General features: G+C 40.0%; 1 protein-coding gene across 1 annotated transcript in view; it reads right to left on the bottom strand.

Annotated features, from left to right (window-relative positions):
* Window positions 1-20,805, bottom strand: part of SLC25A13 (solute carrier family 25 member 13) — a 205,006-nt gene that overhangs the window by 25,472 nt on the left and 158,729 nt on the right. The window contains 1 exon segment of the mRNA XM_082471842.1: window positions 4,318-4,458. Coding sequence (XP_082327968.1) covers window positions 4,318-4,458 — 141 coding nt within the window.

The raw sequence follows: 20,805 nt of genomic DNA, 5'->3' as shown, positions 1-20,805 counted from the left end.
ATTAAATAAAATGAGAAAAGAGAATTAAGATATATTGTGTGTTTAGGAGGATTCTGTTTTTGTTAAAACACACAGATACACCATTGATGTGTGTATGTGTGTGTGTGTGTGTGTGTTTACAATTTTTGATAGAGAAAAGGGAGAGAGGGAGGAGAGAAATAAATACAGATTTAAATAGAAAGGTTTTCTTTTCTTAAAGATATATAAAAAAACATAAGCAGTGGTAATCCTTTAAAGAGAGAATAGGGGTGGTAAGGGGTAAAGAGAAAATTTTACTTTCTTAAAGACATTTCTGAATTATTTCATTTTTTGGAAACATAAACTTGTATTTCACTTTAAAAGACCAAACAATATCCCTTTGAGATAACTAGCAGAATAATCAAGAACATATGCCATCACTTGCTTTCTGATATTATGAACAGTAGCGCCAATGATTCACTTGTATACACACGATGAATGAACACACATACACAACACGCATGTATGTGGATGAAAAATACAACTGGATGTGAAGCCTGTGGATATGGAGGGCCAACTGTATTCATCGTACTACGCCATTTTATAGAAGGGACTTGAGCATCTGTCCCCCACGGGTACCAAGGGATGACTTTCTCTGTCAAATGCAGTGGGACAGAGGCCTTTGATTAGAAAACAGTAGACAGAGCTCCTATTCCTTGGTGACTTTCCATGCTTTAGATGGACATGTTTAATTTGTGATTATACAATCTGAAAACAATTTTCAACAAAGCTTGATGGATCTTTGCCATTATTGCTTCACTGACCATTTTTTGTTCCCAAAAATAGCCATGAACTACTCCATTGCTTCATAAGCATGCATCTTTTAGTCTATCTGAGCTGTGCTGCCATTTAATGTTAAATAAGTTCTATTCCATTCAGAAGGTGTAATCTTTCTCCTCATTAAAGCTCTGTTGGCTCCTAAGGAAAAGGTACCATTCAAAAGTAGATGTGTATCACTTTCTTAGATAAGAATTTATTTTACTTATACTCTAGGGGCTTATGTAATAAAACAAAAGTTACCTAGTGAAAGGGAAATACCACCTCACATATTCTTAAGAAAAGTAGTACCTGTTGCAGATTTTAAAAAACTACATTATATTCAAACAGCTCTTTCAAAGGCAATTAATTATCCTGCCTTTACTTCAATCACCTACCTACTCTAGGCTATAACAATGTCTCTATAATGGGGGGTACTTTGTTTACAGAGTTCGCTCTCTCTGCTCTAAACTATTTCTAACTTTAGGAATGTGAAATGTTTACCACATCCACTGTTTTTTTTTCAGTTGTAAATGTATTTCTAAAGCAAGTATTCTAATTACCTTTTACTGGGAAGTTGCAGAATAGTTGGGTATTTTGCAAGTCAATTTAGGAGAAAAACAGAAAGCCTGGTTAAGTCCAATTAAGTGAGGTTAAGCACTGCAGGTCTAAACACACAGACAGAGCCTACACTCAACCCCTCCTGGGTCCCGCATTGTCATGTTAACAACAGCAAACAAAAGGTCCAAGGGAGGGAAAATGAAGATTACCTGTCCCACCTTAAACTAGGATAGAAGTTCTCTTTTTCAAGACCCACCCAGAGGGACACATACCAGATTTAAAAGTATTAGTCACCACAGGTCATTTGCATTTTTCTACCCAACCAAGACTAGAAACAGAGAAAAGCTTTATCACTGAAGAGCCCTATCTGGGAAAAAAAAAATATATATATATATAGTAAACTACATAGCAATGTTAAAGCTGTGATGCCCCTAAAAGGTGGGATCTAGAACCACTAAAGTGATTTCTGACCATGGAGGGGTGGGGCAAGGTAGGTGAGCCTGGAGAAAGGAAATTCACAAGAAACAAACCTGAGGTTAGAAGGTGGGATAAAACAAATGAGGATAAGCTACAAAACCTGAGGTTGGAAGGTGGGATAAAACAAATGAGGATAAGCTAGGGTGGTAATACAAGACCAATCAGACTGAGTGGAGAGGGGAACTCTGCTGAATCAAGTCCAGCCTCGCAGGTCTCAGGGAGTTTAGCTGATGATACCAATGGCCAGCAGAACGGAGGAGACTGCCTGCCAGGTCACTCTCTCGCAATGCAATCAAGTTTCCAGAAGCTCAAAGCTCAAATTGTTAGTGACTTCACTTGGTAATTACCAATACACCAAAAGCAGTGTTTTGAAAGGCAGCACCCAGGCCTGTGGAATGCCTCTGAACTAGATTAAACCACCAGGCTAGTAATTAAACTAACTTTATATGGGAGAGGTCTCTTGCTCAAACTTGAGCAATCCTGCTCATTTCAGGAAAGCCATTTTAGTACAAAAGTGGAAACAAGAAACTTCTGAGCCTCAATTTCAGCTCAGATACCACCGTTGGCAGCTCTATTCTCCTAACTACAAAATTAGGAGACCAACTACTTCCAAGGGGTGTTAAAGGGGATCAAGATTATGAAACACTGTGAAGACGAAAAGGACTAAAACTCAGTCTTGTTTCATTTGCAGGTAGTTTAACAGTCTCTGTTTGTGTGTCAGCAAACAAGTTTTTACCATTTTATCCATCTAGACATTTCGATAGCAGTCACTGCCATAGTACCTAAGTGCTTTTTACCAGACAACCCACTGAAAGACTGCTTGGCAGCCTGTCAAACTGACATGCTGCTACATCGTGTGATAGTCTGCAAGAGACTAAAAATTCAGAACAGAAGATGATTTTTCTTCAAATTGATGAATGCTATGCCTCATGACAATACTGTTTATCTCTTACAGCTGGATAACAATTTGGTAAATGAAACAGCTATCACGTTGTGTTCCACTGCACAATCACCTTGAGCATTTTAAGTGCTACTTAAAAAAATCAGTATGTCTATTCCTAAACACTACGAGATGCCTAAATATAAGGCAAGGTTCCCCCAAAAAACTAACCCCAGAAAAGAGAGTGTCACATAATATTTGATGCTCACAAAGTCTCAGATCTTGGGGTACTCTTCCAACCACTTGACCTTGAGAAGTACAGAGCTCTATTTGGGGAAGGCAGATTTACCTGAAACAACCTCAGTTATTACTAACACTGTATGTTTACCAAGGTCACCTAAAAAACTGAGTTAAAAAGAAAAGGGTAAAAAAGTATTCCTGGGGAATACTTTTACAAATGCTGTGCTGAATGTCAGAGCAAGGCATTTAAAGTTCACTCTAAAAAGCAATATGTTACATATGGGACCATTAAATATCCATTCAGGATAAATTGGGAATAGAAAAGAAAGAAAGCAACTGTCGTAATATTATGTGTCTGTGGGACAAAATTTCTAGGGACAATATTGCACAGAGTCCAAAAATGACTTCCTCTTGCCAGCTTGGAACGAAAATGAAGACGATGGACTTTGCAAAACCATGTGAATGGCTGATTTAAAATGTGGATTAAGTGGTGATCAAGACACTGATTCAAAATTCATATGAGAAACTTGAATAAAATATTTCTTGATATGTGTGTATAGAAAAAAGCAATATTAATTTTATGTAATGTGATTTTATATATCTATGTGTAAATAAATGAAAACCAACATTTTAAGTAGTTGTTTGACTTACCTTCCTATATCCCTAAAGGTTTACTTATTCATGTTGGCCATGAAACATTTTTTTTAATCTTCTCATTGAAAAACGGTGAACACCTTATGTCTGATGAAGCCTTACAACAGGGCATATATGAAGCTAATTCTAGTTCATTACAACTTCTTTGGTAAAAGAGTGTAAATAACACATTTCAAGAATTTTCTAAAATTTTGGTTTTGCGATCATTCTGAAAAACTATTTTCTAAATGATAAATGGTTAAGATGCAAAATAATTATGACAAGGCACGCATAGGGATACGTTTGGAATGTACAGGATCAGAACATAAATTCCTGAGCTGGTATGGGCTTCGCACGCGTGGGTAAACTGAGCTCAGCCCGTCTCCCGAAAGATGGTGCCCTGTGATCCTGGCAGCTATCCTTCATAGACAACAGCACTGAGAATTCGGTTTTTGTATCAGTAACAGATCCAAACAAAACTCCACCCAGTGCTGTGGCAAAGAGCTGTGCACTGAACAGTGTCTGTGGGGGTCATGACATCATACTCATCCTCGGTTTATGTTTTCTAAGGACAGTTATTTGGCAGATGGCAGGAAAGGACACCTCCTTCTAACTGGCATGAAGGTACCCTATGAGCTCCAGCAGGAGATCTTCTCTAGGTATGGAAATGTGAGGAATCAATTTCATGCCTATGAGCAGTTACTAGTTTAGGAGATGAGCATATACTCAAATAAATGACTGAAAAGAGTTACCTTGTAGATCCCAAAGAAGCCCAGGTCCCTTAGGACAGACAGAGCACTGACTCGGGGACCAGTGGTGATCTCTCCAGCTACCTGCAAACGGATCTTGACAATTTCCAAAGGATTTGTGAAAATCACCTGGGAGGCTCCTGCCTAAAAGGGAGAAAAAGAAAAGATTTAGTATAAAGCGGGGTGGTTCAGAGTGATTCTCCTCAAAGGAGCTCAGAATGTTCTATTCTCAATAGACTGTAATTTCAATCCTTGTCCCATCAATTAAAACAGCGATTATGAGTTTGAATCAAATTATAGTTACTGCCTGGGAGGACTTGGGTCAGGCTCTATTTCCTTCATGTGTAGGGTGAAAGAGAGCAAAGACCAGAGACTTGGCCCAACACAGAGAGGCTTCTGTTGGCCTCACCCAAGCCCTCACACTAAAATGACAAACATTCCTTGAAGCACAATCAACTGCCGCCACAGGACTCAAAGCCAAGCACACAAAGGCAGCCATAAAATGAAAGTCAAGTGGTATCCAAATAAAGAGACACGAATCTGCCTGTCAGAACAGGAGGGGGGCAGAGAGGACACAGGCTCTCGCATGATGTACTTCATAATTCTGTCAATATTTCGACAATTGCCAGAGGACATGCAAACTTAGATGAAAGCTATTTTTTCTTCTCTTAAAAAATCAGATCGCTCATCAAACACCATTTTATGGACTTATGTATTACATTTACGTATTACCTGTGTATAGAATTGCTCTTTTCATACAAGATAAATGTCAAAGTAGTAAAAATATGCATTAAATCAATTACAACCCAAACTTTGAACGATGTGTGTTCATTCCAGCAAATGGCTGGGTGCCTCACCTCTAAGATCATCAGTGGAAATCTCTAAAGTGCACACTATAAGGAGAATTTTAAGCTAGCTATTTTGAAGCTAAGCCTGTATTTATTATAAGCAATTACATTCTTACTATACTTCAACTTGTTATTCCTTGTCTCAAATATATTTTTATATCATCCAAACTAAGGCTGACATAGAATGTAGTTCAGAATCTTCATTATACAGCGACGTCACCGAACCAGACCACAGACATGGTGCTGACATTTACAGCTTAGCAGATGCTATCATGGTAACATGCACAATTTGGGTCAACATCATACCAAACTACTTCTTGCCAGATCCTCTGATCCTATCAACCAACGTGCGTGCCTTCACAAAATGGCTTGTGCTAATCAAAACCAGCTGTAAGGATGGTCTTTAAAGTACTGTTTAATACCTGGAAATAAAAATTAGAAACATAAACATGCACTGGCAAGGGATAGATTAAATGCATTTGAGTATGTTCCTGAAATGAGATATTATGCTGCCAATTAAAATAAGGTGGGAAATGTTCAATACACATTGTGAAGTAAAAACTCTCAGATGCGTAAATGCACGTACGCCTCTCCCCCTGCTATCCCTGACCATCACGTAGAAGAGAGACGCCAGTGTAGTGCTTCTGAGGTGGTAGGGTTACAGATTTCTTTTCTGCTGTGTTTTTTGTTTCTTCTGCATAGATCATGTGTTACTTCTATAAAGAAGTTATGTAGCAGTATTCATTTTTATCTAATATGAGAAGCAATGTTAATCAAAAAAAACCAAAGAAAACTGTTCATCCTTTAACTCAATCAAATCGTTTTTCCATTTTTACCAACTTGATACCTTAGTCAAGACACATTTGTTCCTAAAAACAGACTAGGATTTTCCCTCTCTCCACACATTCAAACTATGGAGAAGGCAGTATTCCCCTGTGTTGAGACTGCCACAGACTCCCTCTCTGTACTTGCTTAAATCATGTTTCACCCATCACCTTCATCTCTCCTGAGTGACTCTACAGAAGTGGTAGAAAAAACCTGGGTTGTATTCATGAGAAGGCCCACAAAAGGCCCTTCTAAAGTGGGAGGGAGAGGCTGGTGTGTTCTTCTGGTCCACACGAAGCCATTCTGCTTCCACTGCTCCCAGGGCTCAGAAGAGCCATGCTTTGCTCCCAGGCTGCTGTGACCCGCAGGCAGGTGGGAAGACCAACCCCTGCCAGTCTACAGCCCTTGAGTGTTTTGTGAGTTGGCACCTGCATTTTTCCAAGCGACACGGAGGGGGGTTGCTGATGGGAGGCATAATGAAGAGATGAAAAGGACCTGGCCTAGTAACAGGACCGAGGGTACAGTAAGGATTATGTCTGTGCTTCTGGACCTGAGTTCTCATGTTGTGAAAATGAATACAATTTTAAAAATTGTTTCATGGGGCAGAAGTGCTGGGAAAGATTCGCTGAGTTGGAATTAACCTGAGGCTGACTTTTAAAAGCTCAAAAGTGGGTAAGACCGTGTCTACCACGGGTAGAATGGCGAGCAGTCAGCGTACATATACATGAATCTTCTTGAAGAACAGAAGGAACGCGACGCACACTCACCAAGTGCTGCCAACAGCGGCTAAGGGGCAGTTGAGTATCACGTGTGACAACTGATCCTCAGTCACTACTGGTCGTACCATCTCACTTGTTACGAGGATCAAAGAGATGGCGAATATACAGCAGCCAGCACGGTGCTCAAACAGTGACTCCAAACACACTGGTTTCCTCTCCTCTAGCTCCCAAACTGATGGCTCTCCTCCCTGGTGGCATGTTACCAGAGCTTTTCAAACATAGTGACTTCTAGATCTTACTCCTGATAAATTAAATAAGATTTCTACACTTGCCTCTTCCTATGTGACTAAAACGTGTGGTGAGAGTTGAGAATCATTTTACTTCACTACATCATCTCTAGGCTGCCTTTCAACTCTGAGAGGCTGCTTAAAGGGCTTAAAGCTGTGATTTCTAATTCCAGTTTTCTACATTCTTTCGGAGAGTAACATTCATACGTTTTACATCCGATCTCATAACAAACCTTTTATACATCTCCAAGTGGTAACATTATTAAAGGGTATGATTGTTAGGTATAGAATTGCTATCTTATTCATTATCTGATATCATAACTAATACCCACAAAAGTTAATATTATATACAATAAAATAGGAAATTATACTCAACTCCCTTGACTCCAAGCCAATTGATAGATACCAATCTTTTAGCATCGCACCGTGAAGTCTAATCACTAAGGATGATGCAAAAGTTCCCTTCAGAGAGCTGCAGGGAACAGAGGCAGTGGGAAGAAAGAGTGCAGTGATACTAAGAAAAAAATAATGTCATACTAGTTACCTCTGGTGGGCTCAGAAAGAAAGAACCTACAGACTCAAAGTGGCACATTGTAGAGGGGCTGAAGCTGAATCGGCTCTTTGGAGTCAAGCTGGAAGGAAATGAGAGACTCCAAGGCACCAAGAGAAGATGCTTATCATCAGATGCACGATGTCTGGGCACCATCACGACTGGATCGCTGAGCAGTGCACTACTGCTGCTCTTCAGCCTCCTGGTCTATTATCCATTCACAGTACCTTACCCACGTCCCTCCTCTGCAGAGATCAAAGAGAGCCAAATCTGCAGACAGTGGACAGGAACACCTATTGTGCACGTGATGTCTCTGTGTCCCTCATCACTTGAAGGCTCTGGCTGTGTGAAGACACTGCGTTTTGTATGTGGGCAATTTTGTCACAAATCATTTCCCTGTGACTTTCTGGAGTCTGTGACAAGTAGGCCAGGTGACGATTTTCCATACTGGAACTGGCTCCGTGTGGCATATTATGTTTACAGTGGGGAGACTGACTTGTCTTCAGGTTTCTCAGTATCGTCTTTGTGACTGAAATCTTAGTTGCTATCCAGTATACGTATCCATCTAAAGAGAAACACATATACCTATTGCAGGCTCACTTCTCCTACCTGATCGTTCATTCATATATTCATCCACCAAATATTTATAAGCAATCATGTTCAAAGTTTGTCCTAGCAACAATAAAGACACAAGATGAGTGAGAAAGCATTCCTGTTCTCAAGGAGTTTGAAATAGGAGTAGCGATAATAAATATTCCTTAAGCATCCATCATAGGCTATTAGGGTGTTGCTTTGCATGTATACATATCTTCAGGCTACTCAAAACATATGTTTTTCCAGATTTTACATATGAGGAAATTGAGGCACAGAAAGATTAAAGCAACTATTACGGGCTGCACTGTGTTCCACTGAAATTCATATATTGAAGTCTTAGCCCTCAGTACCTCAGAATGTGACTGTATTTGAAGATAGGATCTTTTAAGAAGTAATTAAGGTAAAATGAAATCCTATGAGTAAGCCCTAATCCAACGTGACTGCTGTCCTTACAACAAGAGGAAACCGAGATATACAGAGAAAGGACCATGTGAGGCAGAGTAAGAAGGCGGCCATCTTCAAGCCAAGAAAAGGAGCCTCAGAAGAAACCAACCCTGCTGACACCTTGGTCTTCGACTTCCAGCCTCCAGAAATGTGAGAAAATAAATTTATGTTAAGTCACCCAGTCTGTGGTATTCTGCTATGGCAGCTCTAGCAAACTAATACAGCAACTTACCCTTAGGGTTACATAACCAGCAAGCAGAGGAAAGACTGAGTCCAAGAAATAGACTCCTTATGAATACAAAAAATGGCACGTGAGAAAAGATAAATGAGATAAAAGCTAAAGTCCAGACACATTGCCATGGCAGTTCAAAGGAGGGAGAGATTTCTGCTGACTTGGATAATCTGGAGAGGTGGTAAAACACATAAGATAATGCATCAACTGGTGACTGAAGTGCAATTAGGATTTAGGTAATCCAGGCAAAGAATGACACAAAGCGACAGTGACGAGACCTTGCTACACTTAGAGGGTAAAGAGACCCAGCACATCTGTCCAGAGAGATTTTAATTAGAATGATAATTATGATGAGATCAACATTATCGTCCCGTAGCATTTACTGAGTACTTACTATGTACCAGGCATCGTGCTAAGAGCTTTGTAAGAATTTTCTCTTTTGGTCCTCATAATGTCACAAGGTAGGTAATAATTTCTTATATATTTCTTTCTTATATAAAGAATTTTCTCTTTATATAAGGTAGGTAATAATATTATTCCAGTTTTATAAGTGAGCAACCAAGGCTGAAAAGAGGTTACGTAACTTGCCTGAGGTCACACAGCTAGGAAGGTGGAGCCTGGATTCAAAGCTAGACCTGCTGGACGCCAGAGCCTGAGCATTTATTTCCACTGCTTATCATGGCAGCATGGAAGAATCATTGCTTCAGATGGCCTGGAAGGGGTATGAAAGAGGATGGTGAAAAATAAGACTACTGGGGCCAAATTATGGAAGGCTTAGAATGCTACACTCGGGAATGGGGCTGCCTTCTGGGGAAGTGCCTTTGTGTGTGCCTGTGGTGGGAAGAGAGCTGGCAAATGACGCTTAGGAGCTGGAGAGTGCTGTGACTAGTATCTGTGTCTCAGAAAGATGACCGGGCAGCAGAGGGGAGAGTTTATTAGGAGGGAGAGCCCTGGGGCAGGGGTAAAAATTAGGGCTTTAGCAGACTAGGTGAGAGCGAAAAAAGGCCAGAATTAGAACAATTACATTGGTAATGAAGTAGGGGGTGGGCGGATGCAACAGAGATCAGCAGGGCTTGGATGCTGAATGTGGGGCAAAAGGAGTGGGTAGGCTTGAAGAAAGGAACAGAGTTTTTGCATATATATAAAAGGGGGGAACAAAAGAACCTAAAGAGATGACACACCCAGAAGGCAATAGAAGGGTGAGTTGGGAATTAAGGACACAGACACAGATGAGGGCGTCACCTCACATTGTGCTAACTGAAGGCAGGAGCTTATATGGGGTGGGAGGAAGATGAAACACCAAGAGTGGAGACCTAAGAAGTGATGACAATCTTCTGCTATACACCACAGTGCACACTGATGCAGGCTCAGAAGTCAAGAAAGGGGCTTCCCAAAGGGAGAAGAAGGCCAACAGTGGCTGCTGACACAAGGAGGAGGAGGTGAAGCCCAGCACATGGGGTGATCTGTGATTGGGGATGGGTTGCTGAGGAATTAGAGAGCTCCTGTAAGCTACATTTCTCAAGGGAAGTGGAAAAGAGAGAATGACAGTCATTTATGGAAGCAAGCAAAGTAGAATGAAAATTTAGGGAATTAAGGAGAAAAGATCTAGGGAGAGTGAAAAGATAAACAGAACTGGGGATAATTGTGTTTCACTTAAGCAAAGCAGCACAAGTTCTGAGTGGAGGAGGAGGAAGAGTGGAAGATAGTTTTGTAAAGCTGGCAGATTTGCTTTAATGACACATACAGAGCTGTGGGATGATTTTGTCTCAGAGCAGAAACTGACTATTAGTCTTAGTCTTACTATACCGTCTTCAAAGATAAAGAAAATAGAATCAAATGGATCAGGATTTGGCATTAGGAACCACAACTAAAGTTCTGAAGCATAAACCAAATCAACAACAAAAGAGCCCTCAGAAGCAACAGTGAAATTATACTCTGGCTCTCAAGTAGAAGTTATGGTGAAGTCAGTCTGATTTGCAACACAGACAAGAGGATGAAGCAGCTAATGACGTCTAAGGATGAGCCCAATGCAATTGCTCATGCCTTCTATCCCTCAACTCGAAACAGGCTGTTAGATGCAGCACGCAGCCAGTGTTTAAACACTGCGTAGGGCTGTTTATCTGTGCCCGCCCCAGGGTACCCAGAGCCATGGGCAGCTCCACAGTGGTTCTCTAGGTTCTCTATTAAGAGCCGACTGTATGCACAGGACTGTAGGTGAGCAATGATTTAGTTTGGCACTATGTGGACTCTTACCCAGGCTATTATCAGGTACTGAACAAGAATATTTTATTGCCTACTTGTATTGAATACCTGCATCAGTGTGACAAAAAATTCTGTAGCATTTAAAAAAAAACAAAAACAGAGCCCGACATTCAAAAACATTATATATCTTTAGAGGAGAAATGTGAAACTGCTACACCAAAAAAAAAATCTTACACATTAACTTTTTTCTTTTTTAACAAGTGGCATTAACAAGAAATAACCTAATATGAAATGTATAGAACTGAAATGAAGAAAAATATAGACTTTTAAAATACAAAGGGCATACAGATTGAATACTAGTGAAACAAGTATTGTTCTTAAACTGGGAAACTCAATGTTATAAAGGTGTCATTTGGCCTGTAAATTAATTTTAAATGCAAATGTAAAAAATGTCAATTTCCTATAAATGAATGTAATAGTCCAAGGTTGTAAAGGTGTCAATTTTTTCATAAACTAATTTAAAATTCAGAGCAGTCTTCCTAAATAAAATCCCAACCAGGTTTCATGAAGATGTTTGAAGATAGGAATATTCTGAACAAAAAGTCACGTGGAGAATCCTGTGCCACATTAACACACATTTATAGTGTCGGTAACTTTTAAAAATTTAGCCAAGACTAGATAAGCGAAAAGATCCAGATATGCAAATGCTTCAGAGACACTGAAGTCCATCAAGAAATATGTAAGAGAGGTTTTCTCCCATGTACAGTATCACTGATTTTCATCAGATGCATCAAGTTTTTCTCTGTAGATTAGTCAATAAATCATGAGGAAGCCCAGCCAATAGGAGGTAAAATCCCCCAATCATGCCAAATCTGAATCCTTGAGGAATATTTCAGACTCAGAAATGCATAACTAGTGACCTATTTTCAATTTTATTCAAACGGGCTTAGAAAATAATTACACTAGTGTGGGTTTTACCTAAATATAGCACAGTGGTGCAGCATAGGAGCAACTGAAGCAGAGAAACCTGGATTTTAATTCAGGCTTCATAATTTCCTTGTATGTGACCTTGGACAAATTCTTCAGACTTACTAAGACTTAGATTCTTTATTTATACCAAAGAGATGAAAGCATTTCACAGACTCATTGTGAGGACTAAGTAGAGTAGCATGTACCACAGCTAGCACAGTGCCTGACACAGAGCAGCTGCTTGAGAAATGGGGGGCACTGCTGCGAGTCAGCGTGGCCCATGGTTGACAGCCTAGGCTCTGACAAACTTCTTAACCTACACACTCCAAACTTATTTCACCTGTAAAATGGGCACAGGGACATTAATGCTCTTCATGCTTTCAACGTGCCAACTCCAGAGGCAGGTATATAGGAGGGAACAAAACTGACAAAGCTCCCCACCCTCAGGGAGCCCATATTCTAGCTGTTATGTATAGGATTATGTAAGGAGTAAACGGAAACAAGTGTATAAAGCACTGATTCCAGTGCCTAGCACACCACAGTGCTCAACCAGTGGTACTGATTACCATTAATAAATACATGACGAAACTCTGTTTAGGTGAATTTAGTTTAGCAAACTCCTTCAAAGCCAGGACAATTGAGTTTTCAAATTTTTCTTTCCCTAGAAACTTGCAAGTTAAACTTTCTTTCTGAGGAAAGCACAGTCACACTGAAGACTGGTAGGAAGCAGCTGTATCAGGTAAAAAAGGAAAAAAAAGGAAGAAAAGAACTCACGTGGGACTTCTCTGGTGGCGCAGCAGTTAAGAATCCGCCTGCCAATGCAGGCGATAAGGGTTCGAGCCCGGGAAGATCCCACATGCCGCGGAGCAACTAAGCCCATGCACCACAACTACTGAACCTGTGCTCTAGAGCCCACGCGCCACAACTGCTGAGCCCACGCGCCACAAATATGAAGACTGCGCACCTAGAGCCCATGCTCCACAACAAAGACAATCCACTGCAATGAGAAGCCCGTGCACCGCAACAAAGAGTAGCCTCTGCTCGCTGCAACTAGAGAAAGCCCGTGTGCAGCAACAAAGACCCAACACAGCCAAAAATAAATTAATTAATTAAAAAAAAAAAAAAAAAAAAAGAACTCCTGTGAGTGGTGGGTGATGTCACAGAGCTCTACATAACCAGATGGTTTTTATTTAATTTAAATTCATTCAATTTTATTTAATTAAATTCAAGATGACATTCAATAAATTGTGGGTATTTTAAATTCTGAAATTTTGTTACTGAGAAATGGTTAATAATCATGTCCCGGTAAAAATGACAATGGCCAGATAGATAACCCGCATAATTTACAACACCATGTTTGTGGACTGATCTCTGTTCCATTTAGGTGTGGGCTGCCCTCAACACTGGCAAGCCACTTTGGAAATGTGCACTGCTGGTCATGAAAGGGACCGAGAGAGACTAGATAGGGTATAGTATAGAAGATTCCCCACTGCTGAAAATGACGCACCGTGCACTCCTTCTAACCAGGTAATACGACTGCTAGAAGGAAAAGGTAACACAATCACCCTTAATGTTCCAGATCAAGTCCTAATATTTGGACTTTAAAACTATCCCAAGTGGATGCTAGACACCTCGTCTTGCCACCAGTACAAATGAAAGTGCACATCTCCATACGACAGTTCTAGCTGCGTGAGTCCTGTCTAAAGTCCACGACCTTCATAAATTCACCTTTGCGTCCGGGAGGGCTGAGAGCAACCAGAAAGGGAAGCAGGGCTGTGGAAGCTACAACTATGTCAGCATGAAGCCCGAGCACCAAGCTTCTCAGGTGAATGGCACTCTACCAACACAAAGCATCACTCTTTCCAAATGCTCGAATTTTTCACATGATACGGTCCTCAGGGCTTGAAGTAAAATATAGGTTTTTTCTTCTAATACCCCCTCTTTCTGAAATGGGCTAGATAGATAGTCGGCAAAGAACCTGAAATGTGGCTTCTATCATAGCTTTTGCTCAGTGCCCAGGTGCTTCTGTAAGCTTGATTTTTTCTTCTCTATCTCCCACTTTTGTCACCCAAATTCCTTTTGCCATATTATGTAATGATTAACTTCATCGTTAACACTTCTGATTCTGCATAGTTAACTTTACTGAGGGAAGTGATACTTACTTCTTTCTTAAAAGTAGAATTTCAAGAAATCAAATATTTAGAAAGGCAACATAATCCAGAATCTTTTTTTTTTTTTTAAATATCTTTTATCTTTTTTTTAAAAAAATTATTTATTTATTTATTTTATTTATGGCTGGGTTGGGTCTTCGTTTCTGTGCGAGGGCTTTCTCTAGTTGTGGCAAGCGGGGGCCACTCTTCATCGCGGTGCGCGGGCCTCTCATTACCGCGGCCTCTCTTGTTGTGGAGCGCAGGCTCCAGACGCGCAGGCTCAGTAATTGTGGCTCACGGGCCTAGTTGCTCCGCGGCATGTGGGATCTTCCCAGACCAGGGCTCGAACCTGTGTCCCCTGCATTGGCAGACAGATTCTCAACCACTGCGCCACCAGGGAAGCCCCAGAATCTTAATGTACTGCCCAATTTCTCTAAGTATTCCAAGAACAGTGATCTTCCCAAAAATGATCTTAACATACTTTAGGCCCAATGACTGTGAACAAGTAAGTTTTAAAGTTACATGGGATTAGGGAATTCCCTGGCAGTCCAGTGGTTAGGAGTCTGTGCTTTCACTGCTGGGGCCAGGTTCAATCCCTGGCTGGGGAACTAAGATCCACAAGCCACGTGGCATGGCCCCCCACCAAAAAAAAAGAAAAGTTACATGGAAATTAAAAATGACTTGCCAAGGCCGTCTGCTCACTATTACAATCACAGGACATATCAGCAGCCTAAATACATTATCTAAAAGATCAGTTCAGGAGCCCCAGTTCATATTTCCCTATAATCCATTTTTTCTCACCTGTTATGAACTAAACAAGCCTTTCTCTAATGCTTCTTTACTAACCAAGATACTATCCTCGAACATTCTTTCTCGGGACTGGGTGGGGGGGGTCGAGTCAAAAGAACTCACACGATGAAAAAGCCCTTATGACTCCTGCTCCTGCCCTCACCATTCTAGGCAACAGTCTTGAGAATATGCAGGGAATATTAACAGTCTTGCATGTAACACCAGCAACAAAAAATCGATTCTGTCATCAATCTGCTGTCCACAGAAAACGTAGCAGTGTATTTTTTAAAAAAATAGTGTTATTCCTGCTATATTTTAAGCTAAAAGCATTAACTATAACTGTAATTTAATCACCTCCCTTTAATTTGAATTCACATGGTAGATACTTATAGCTACTTAAAAAATTAAGTGGCAAAATGTATACGAAGAATATGTATCTTGATATTCTAATTATGCTCAATTGAATGTACTTAGATTTAAAGTGCTTTTCACAAGTGACATGTGCTAAGAATATCTAATTGCACAGTGACATTCTAAAATGTGTGCTTAAATGTGTCAAAAATAGATTAATATGAAGATATGGAATTTAAGTTTTTTTAAACTAAAACCCAAGTACATTATTTTGATTATTTTGATACAAATAAAATTGTAACTACAAAAAAGTCTACACTAGTAAATGTCTAATGACTTACATTACATATAAAATGAATACTCAAGTGATAATGGAATGTGATATTTGAATAAATTGGAAAACAAAGATTTCTTAAGAAATCTAAGCTTCAACATATTTTCCATTTACTCTCTACTCCAGTGTTAAATGGAGACATGAAAATAATTTGTACGCAGTGCGGGTATTATCACGGTATATAAAGATCACATGTACAAAACAGATATTCCGCAAATAACAGTGGGTGAATTAAATTAGAACACAGCGCCCAATAGCACTCAGCTGCTGTGCACAAATACTGAAGACAGGAAGGCGCTCAGCAACCTCACAGAGAAGCCGGCAAATGTGAGGGGCATGAGGCCAAGACGCCACTCACTCTATCAAGCTCTGAAGGGAAAGTGTCAGACCCAGTGCCCTCACGAGGGGTCATCACCCTGCTTCAGTCAAGAACTTGAGTCCTTATTGCAGTTGAGAAAAGAACCTTTATCTTAACCCCTAGTGTTATGGGCTGAATGGTGTCCCGCCAAAACTGATATGCTGAAGACCTAACCCTGTACTTCTGATGTGACTATATTCGGAGACAGGGCCTTTAAAGACGTAATGAAGGTAAAATGAGGTCATATGGGTGTGCCCTAATTCAACACGACTGGAGTCCTTAGAAGAAGAAGAGATCAGGATAAAGATAACACACAGATTGAGGGGTGACCATGTGAGGACACAGTGAGAAGATGGCCAGCTGCAAGCAAAGGAGGGAGGCTTCAGAAGAAAATCAAACCTGCAGACACCTTGACCTTGGACTTCCTGCTTCTGTAAGTGTGAGAAAAAAAAATTTCTGTTGTTTAAGCCATGCAGCCCGGGGCATTTTGCTATGGCAGCCCTAGAAAACTAATACACCTAGTTAAACTGACTAAATGCACGCCTCCAAACACAAAGCAGTATGGGATTTTCTCCTTTGATTTGATGTGTAAAGTAAGCTCTTAAGTAAAAAAAATCTGTGATTTGACTGTTAAGAACTTTGAAAATAGATTCTCACCACTTAACTGTTTTTGAGACAGATACCAAATTGAAATTTCCTATTCTTAATTTCTTAACTACATGGTAAGACAGAAAAAAAGGGTACTCTGTTTACGTGTTGTACGAATACTAAGTTTCAAATTTTCAACTTCACAGGGTTTTAACAGGCCTATAGAAGCCTGGCCAAGAAACCAAAGTGGAATCTGTTCGGCTGACATTAAAAAGTAGTTAAGTTACAGAGCTGTCAAATACGTTCACATTTGGGCTCTGCTTGTTATACATGTCTATTTTGACTACTACTACCAGAATGTCTTAATGATTTACAGACCTTCAGTGTCTAAAGTATCTTAACTGTATGAAAGCTGTGACCCAATCTTTGTTCATATCTTCATATCATAACAAATCCCTCCCCTATTTATTAGAAAACCAGAAGGATGGTTCAGCGTTTGAACTGTGTTGAGCCAAATAGCTCTGAGACCTTCACAAAGAAGGGGAAGGGAGGAAAACAGAAGAGAGACATCTGGCTGGCTCAGTGTCTATCACGAGATGGAATTGCTTCTAGTAAGATGACATTTCTGAGCCACCAAAGGCAGCCGTTAGCCAGGTAGGCCAGTGCTATGAACCCTTACTGCCATCAGATACCTTTTATTTTTGCTCCAAGTTCAAGTAAAAGTATGGAGAAAGAACTTTTCATAGAAGCAGGCAGGCCATAGAATTCCTATCACAGCCCAGTGCCTTAGTCCTATCCCCCAGAAGACTTACTGGGCAAATTGTGATGGAGCAAAATTATTTTCATAATCCTCCAACATCCAGAGTTTAATTAAGGTTCACTCTCGGAGCTGCATCTTCTATGGGTTTAGAAAAATGTTTAACAACATATTACCATCATTATAATATCATACAGAGTATTTTCACTGCCCTAAAAATCCTCTGTGCTCTGCCTATTCATCCCTCCCTCCCCCCCAACTCCTGGCAACCACTGATCCTTCTGCTGTCTCCATAGTTTTGCCTTTTCCAGAATGTCCTATAGTTCGAACCATACAGTTTGTAGCAGCTGTAAAGGTTTTTGCTGAAAACATAAGTTTTCAACTCCTTTGGGTAAATACCAAGGAATGCAATGATTGGATCTTACTATGAGAGTATGTTTAGTTTTGTAAGAAACTTCCAAACTGCCTTCCAAAGTGGCTGCAGCATTTTGCATTCCTACCAGCAACAAATGAGAGTTCCTGTTGCTCCACATCCTCACCAGCCTTTGATACCGTCAGTGCTCTGGATCTCACCCATTCTAAAACGTGTATAGTGGTATCTCACTGTTGTTAGTCTTTTTTTTAAAGCCACTCTTTTGTATGATTCTAACATAATTTCACATGTTAACCATTCGATAAAATCTTTTCTACTAAGAACATAAGCAATAATGAGTAAGTTATACCAAGTGCCCCAAGTTGTTTATCTTCATCCTGTTCTTAAGGTTCTGCATATATTTGTGTGTTAGTTTATTTACCATTCTTAGAAATGAAGCCAAATAAAATAAATAGAAGCTTTTTGGCTCCTTTCCTGAGTGACCAATGAAAACATTACTTGCGAAACATCCTGGGTATGTACATATGTAGGCATGTTACAGCTATTCCCTAAGGTCCATCAATTCCTGTGCCCTGCTCCAATCCCTGGAGGCACTGTGTCTTCATTGCCCATCTGTAATGAAGGTAACAGCAACAGAGTGTATCAAATGACTACCCTATGTTTACTGCCCTCATCACCAACACCTTCTAGTCAAGCATTTATTCATTCCGCAACTATTTTTAAGCCTCTCCCGTGTGTCAGGCACAAGGCTAGATACAGAGCATAACAGTGAGACAGGGGTCCTGTCCTGCACATTTATAGATGTCTCAGTTCTGTCAACATTTACCCAAGGTCCCCAGGATACAATTAGCTGTCAGCACAGTTATAAAAGAAAAGCTCAAGTGGCAAAGCAGGACCACATTTGACAAAGACAACAGGTCATACATAATACCTGATATGGTCTCTAAGCCTTGCAGTCAGTAGAGCTGGAAGTCAGGGATAAAGCGTTAAGTACAGATTAAGAAAACTTATGCTATGAGAATTGAAGAATTATGGGCAGTTTCTTTTGCTTTGTTTTCTACCTTAGCTTTAATATGGTTATTTTTTTTTCTTAATAATCACCATTATAACATATGTTGAAAGACAGAAAATGTTTATGATATGATCTTGACTAAAATACGTACATTTGGGGACTTCCCTGATGGCGCAGTGGTTAAGACTCCACGCTCCCAATGCAGGGGACCCGGGTTTGATCCCTGGCCAGGGAACTAGATCCCACATGCATGCTGCAACGAAGAGTTTGCATGCCGCAACTAAGGAGCCGGCAAGCCGCAACTAAGAAGCCCACGAACCGCAACTAAGGAACTCATGTGCCACAACTAAGGAGCCGGTGAGCCATAACTAAGGAGCCAGTGAGCCACAACTTAGGAGCCCACGAGCCACAGCTAAGACCCAGTGCAACCAAATAAATAAATAAATATTAAATAAATAAATAAAATAAAATATGTATGTTTGGTACTATTTTCATTTGTAAAAATACAGAAATGAATGAAAAGTATTTTAAATAATGTAAAGCTTATGAAACAAGGATAATTTAATTCACTAGAATCTTGTTAGAAGTCATCTACTAAACTATAAATTACCATTGGGGGGGAAAAAAAACCTTACAATATGGTCTTACATTTTGGGGGATATGCAAAAAAATCTCCCAGAGATACTCCAAATAATAATAACAAAATTTGAAAACAATGTAACTAACCATTAGATTTTCACTAAACTACAAATAAATTATAATAATGTTAAACATTAAAAAAATAATAACCTTATTTCCATAGCATCATTATAACACACAATAAATCATGGCTACTTGACATGTTACACAGCAGCAACCTCACAGAAATTCAACTTAATGACTGAGCCTCATATCATTCTATATTTATTAAGTAGGATATGTGCACAGAGACTTGCACAGAGAAATTAAAATTCTGCCCTAAGAAAACTACACCATGAGGCCACATCTCCACAGAAAACCCTGGGAAGAGAAAGATCACAAAAGTACGACTTAAATCCACTTGAGGCACTCTGACTCACCAGCTCTGACTGCCAGAGCATATGTGTTCATTACAGGAGGAAATTTTCTTCCTGGTTTGATATGACTGGGTTTGAAATCTCAAGTGATTTCAAGCTCAGACATTAGGAATAAGGCTTTGGGTACATTTTATAACAAAAGTACCTAAACTACTATTCACAGGATACTTACAGAATTCAAGCTAAAACCAAAATGGTACAAGAAGGGTTTGAACACATTTACAAATAGTTGAAACAAATGGATTTGTTAAGCAAAGTTATTAAAATCTGGGTGGGTCATGACTACGGCTCTACAACCAGGCACACAAAGATGAGGATTGCCAATCAAATTTCCTCTCAAAAATTAAATGAAAAACAAAACAAAATTGAGCAATTAGCTAGGGCTGAGGATGAAAAGAAGCTGAAGATCATACTGTAGGGTGAGAGCCCAGTTGGCCAGCGAAAACATGACAGGAATTCTTGAGGAAGTGAACACCATGAGGACGAGAAGAGATGGATCAGCGAAGTAAAAAGATGCACAGAACACTGACGACACCAAATGCTGGCAAGGATGTGGGGCAACAGAACTCTCGTTCCTTGCTGGTAGGGATGCAAAATGGTACAGCCACTTCGGAAGACAGCTTGGAGGTTTCTTATAAAACTAAACATACTCTTACTGTAAGATCCAACAATTGCACTCCTTGGTATTTACCCAAAGGAGTTGAAAACTTACGTTTTCAACAAAAACCTGGCACAAGGATGTTTACGGCAGTTTTATTTACAAGTGCCAAAACTTGGAAGAAACCAAGATGTCCTTCAGTAGGTGAACAAATAAATAAACTGTGGTATGCTCAAAGGAATATTACTGAGTGCTGAAAAGAAATGAGCTATGAAGCCATGAAAAGACATGGAGGAACATTAAATGAACATTACTAAGTGAAAGGAGTCAATCTGGAAGGACTACAGAACTGTATGGTTCCAACCATAAGACATTCTGTAAAAAGTAAAACTATGAAGACAGTACAAAGATCAACGGTTGCTAGGGGTGGGGCAGGGAGGCAGAGCACAGAGGATT

Source organism: Balaenoptera physalus, assembly GCF_965194825.1.
Source record: "Balaenoptera physalus genome assembly, chromosome: 8".
Lineage (NCBI taxonomy): Eukaryota > Metazoa > Chordata > Mammalia > Artiodactyla > Balaenopteridae > Balaenoptera > Balaenoptera physalus.
Note: the sequence above shows the minus strand (reverse complement) of the source record. Positions and strands in the feature narration are given on the sequence as shown.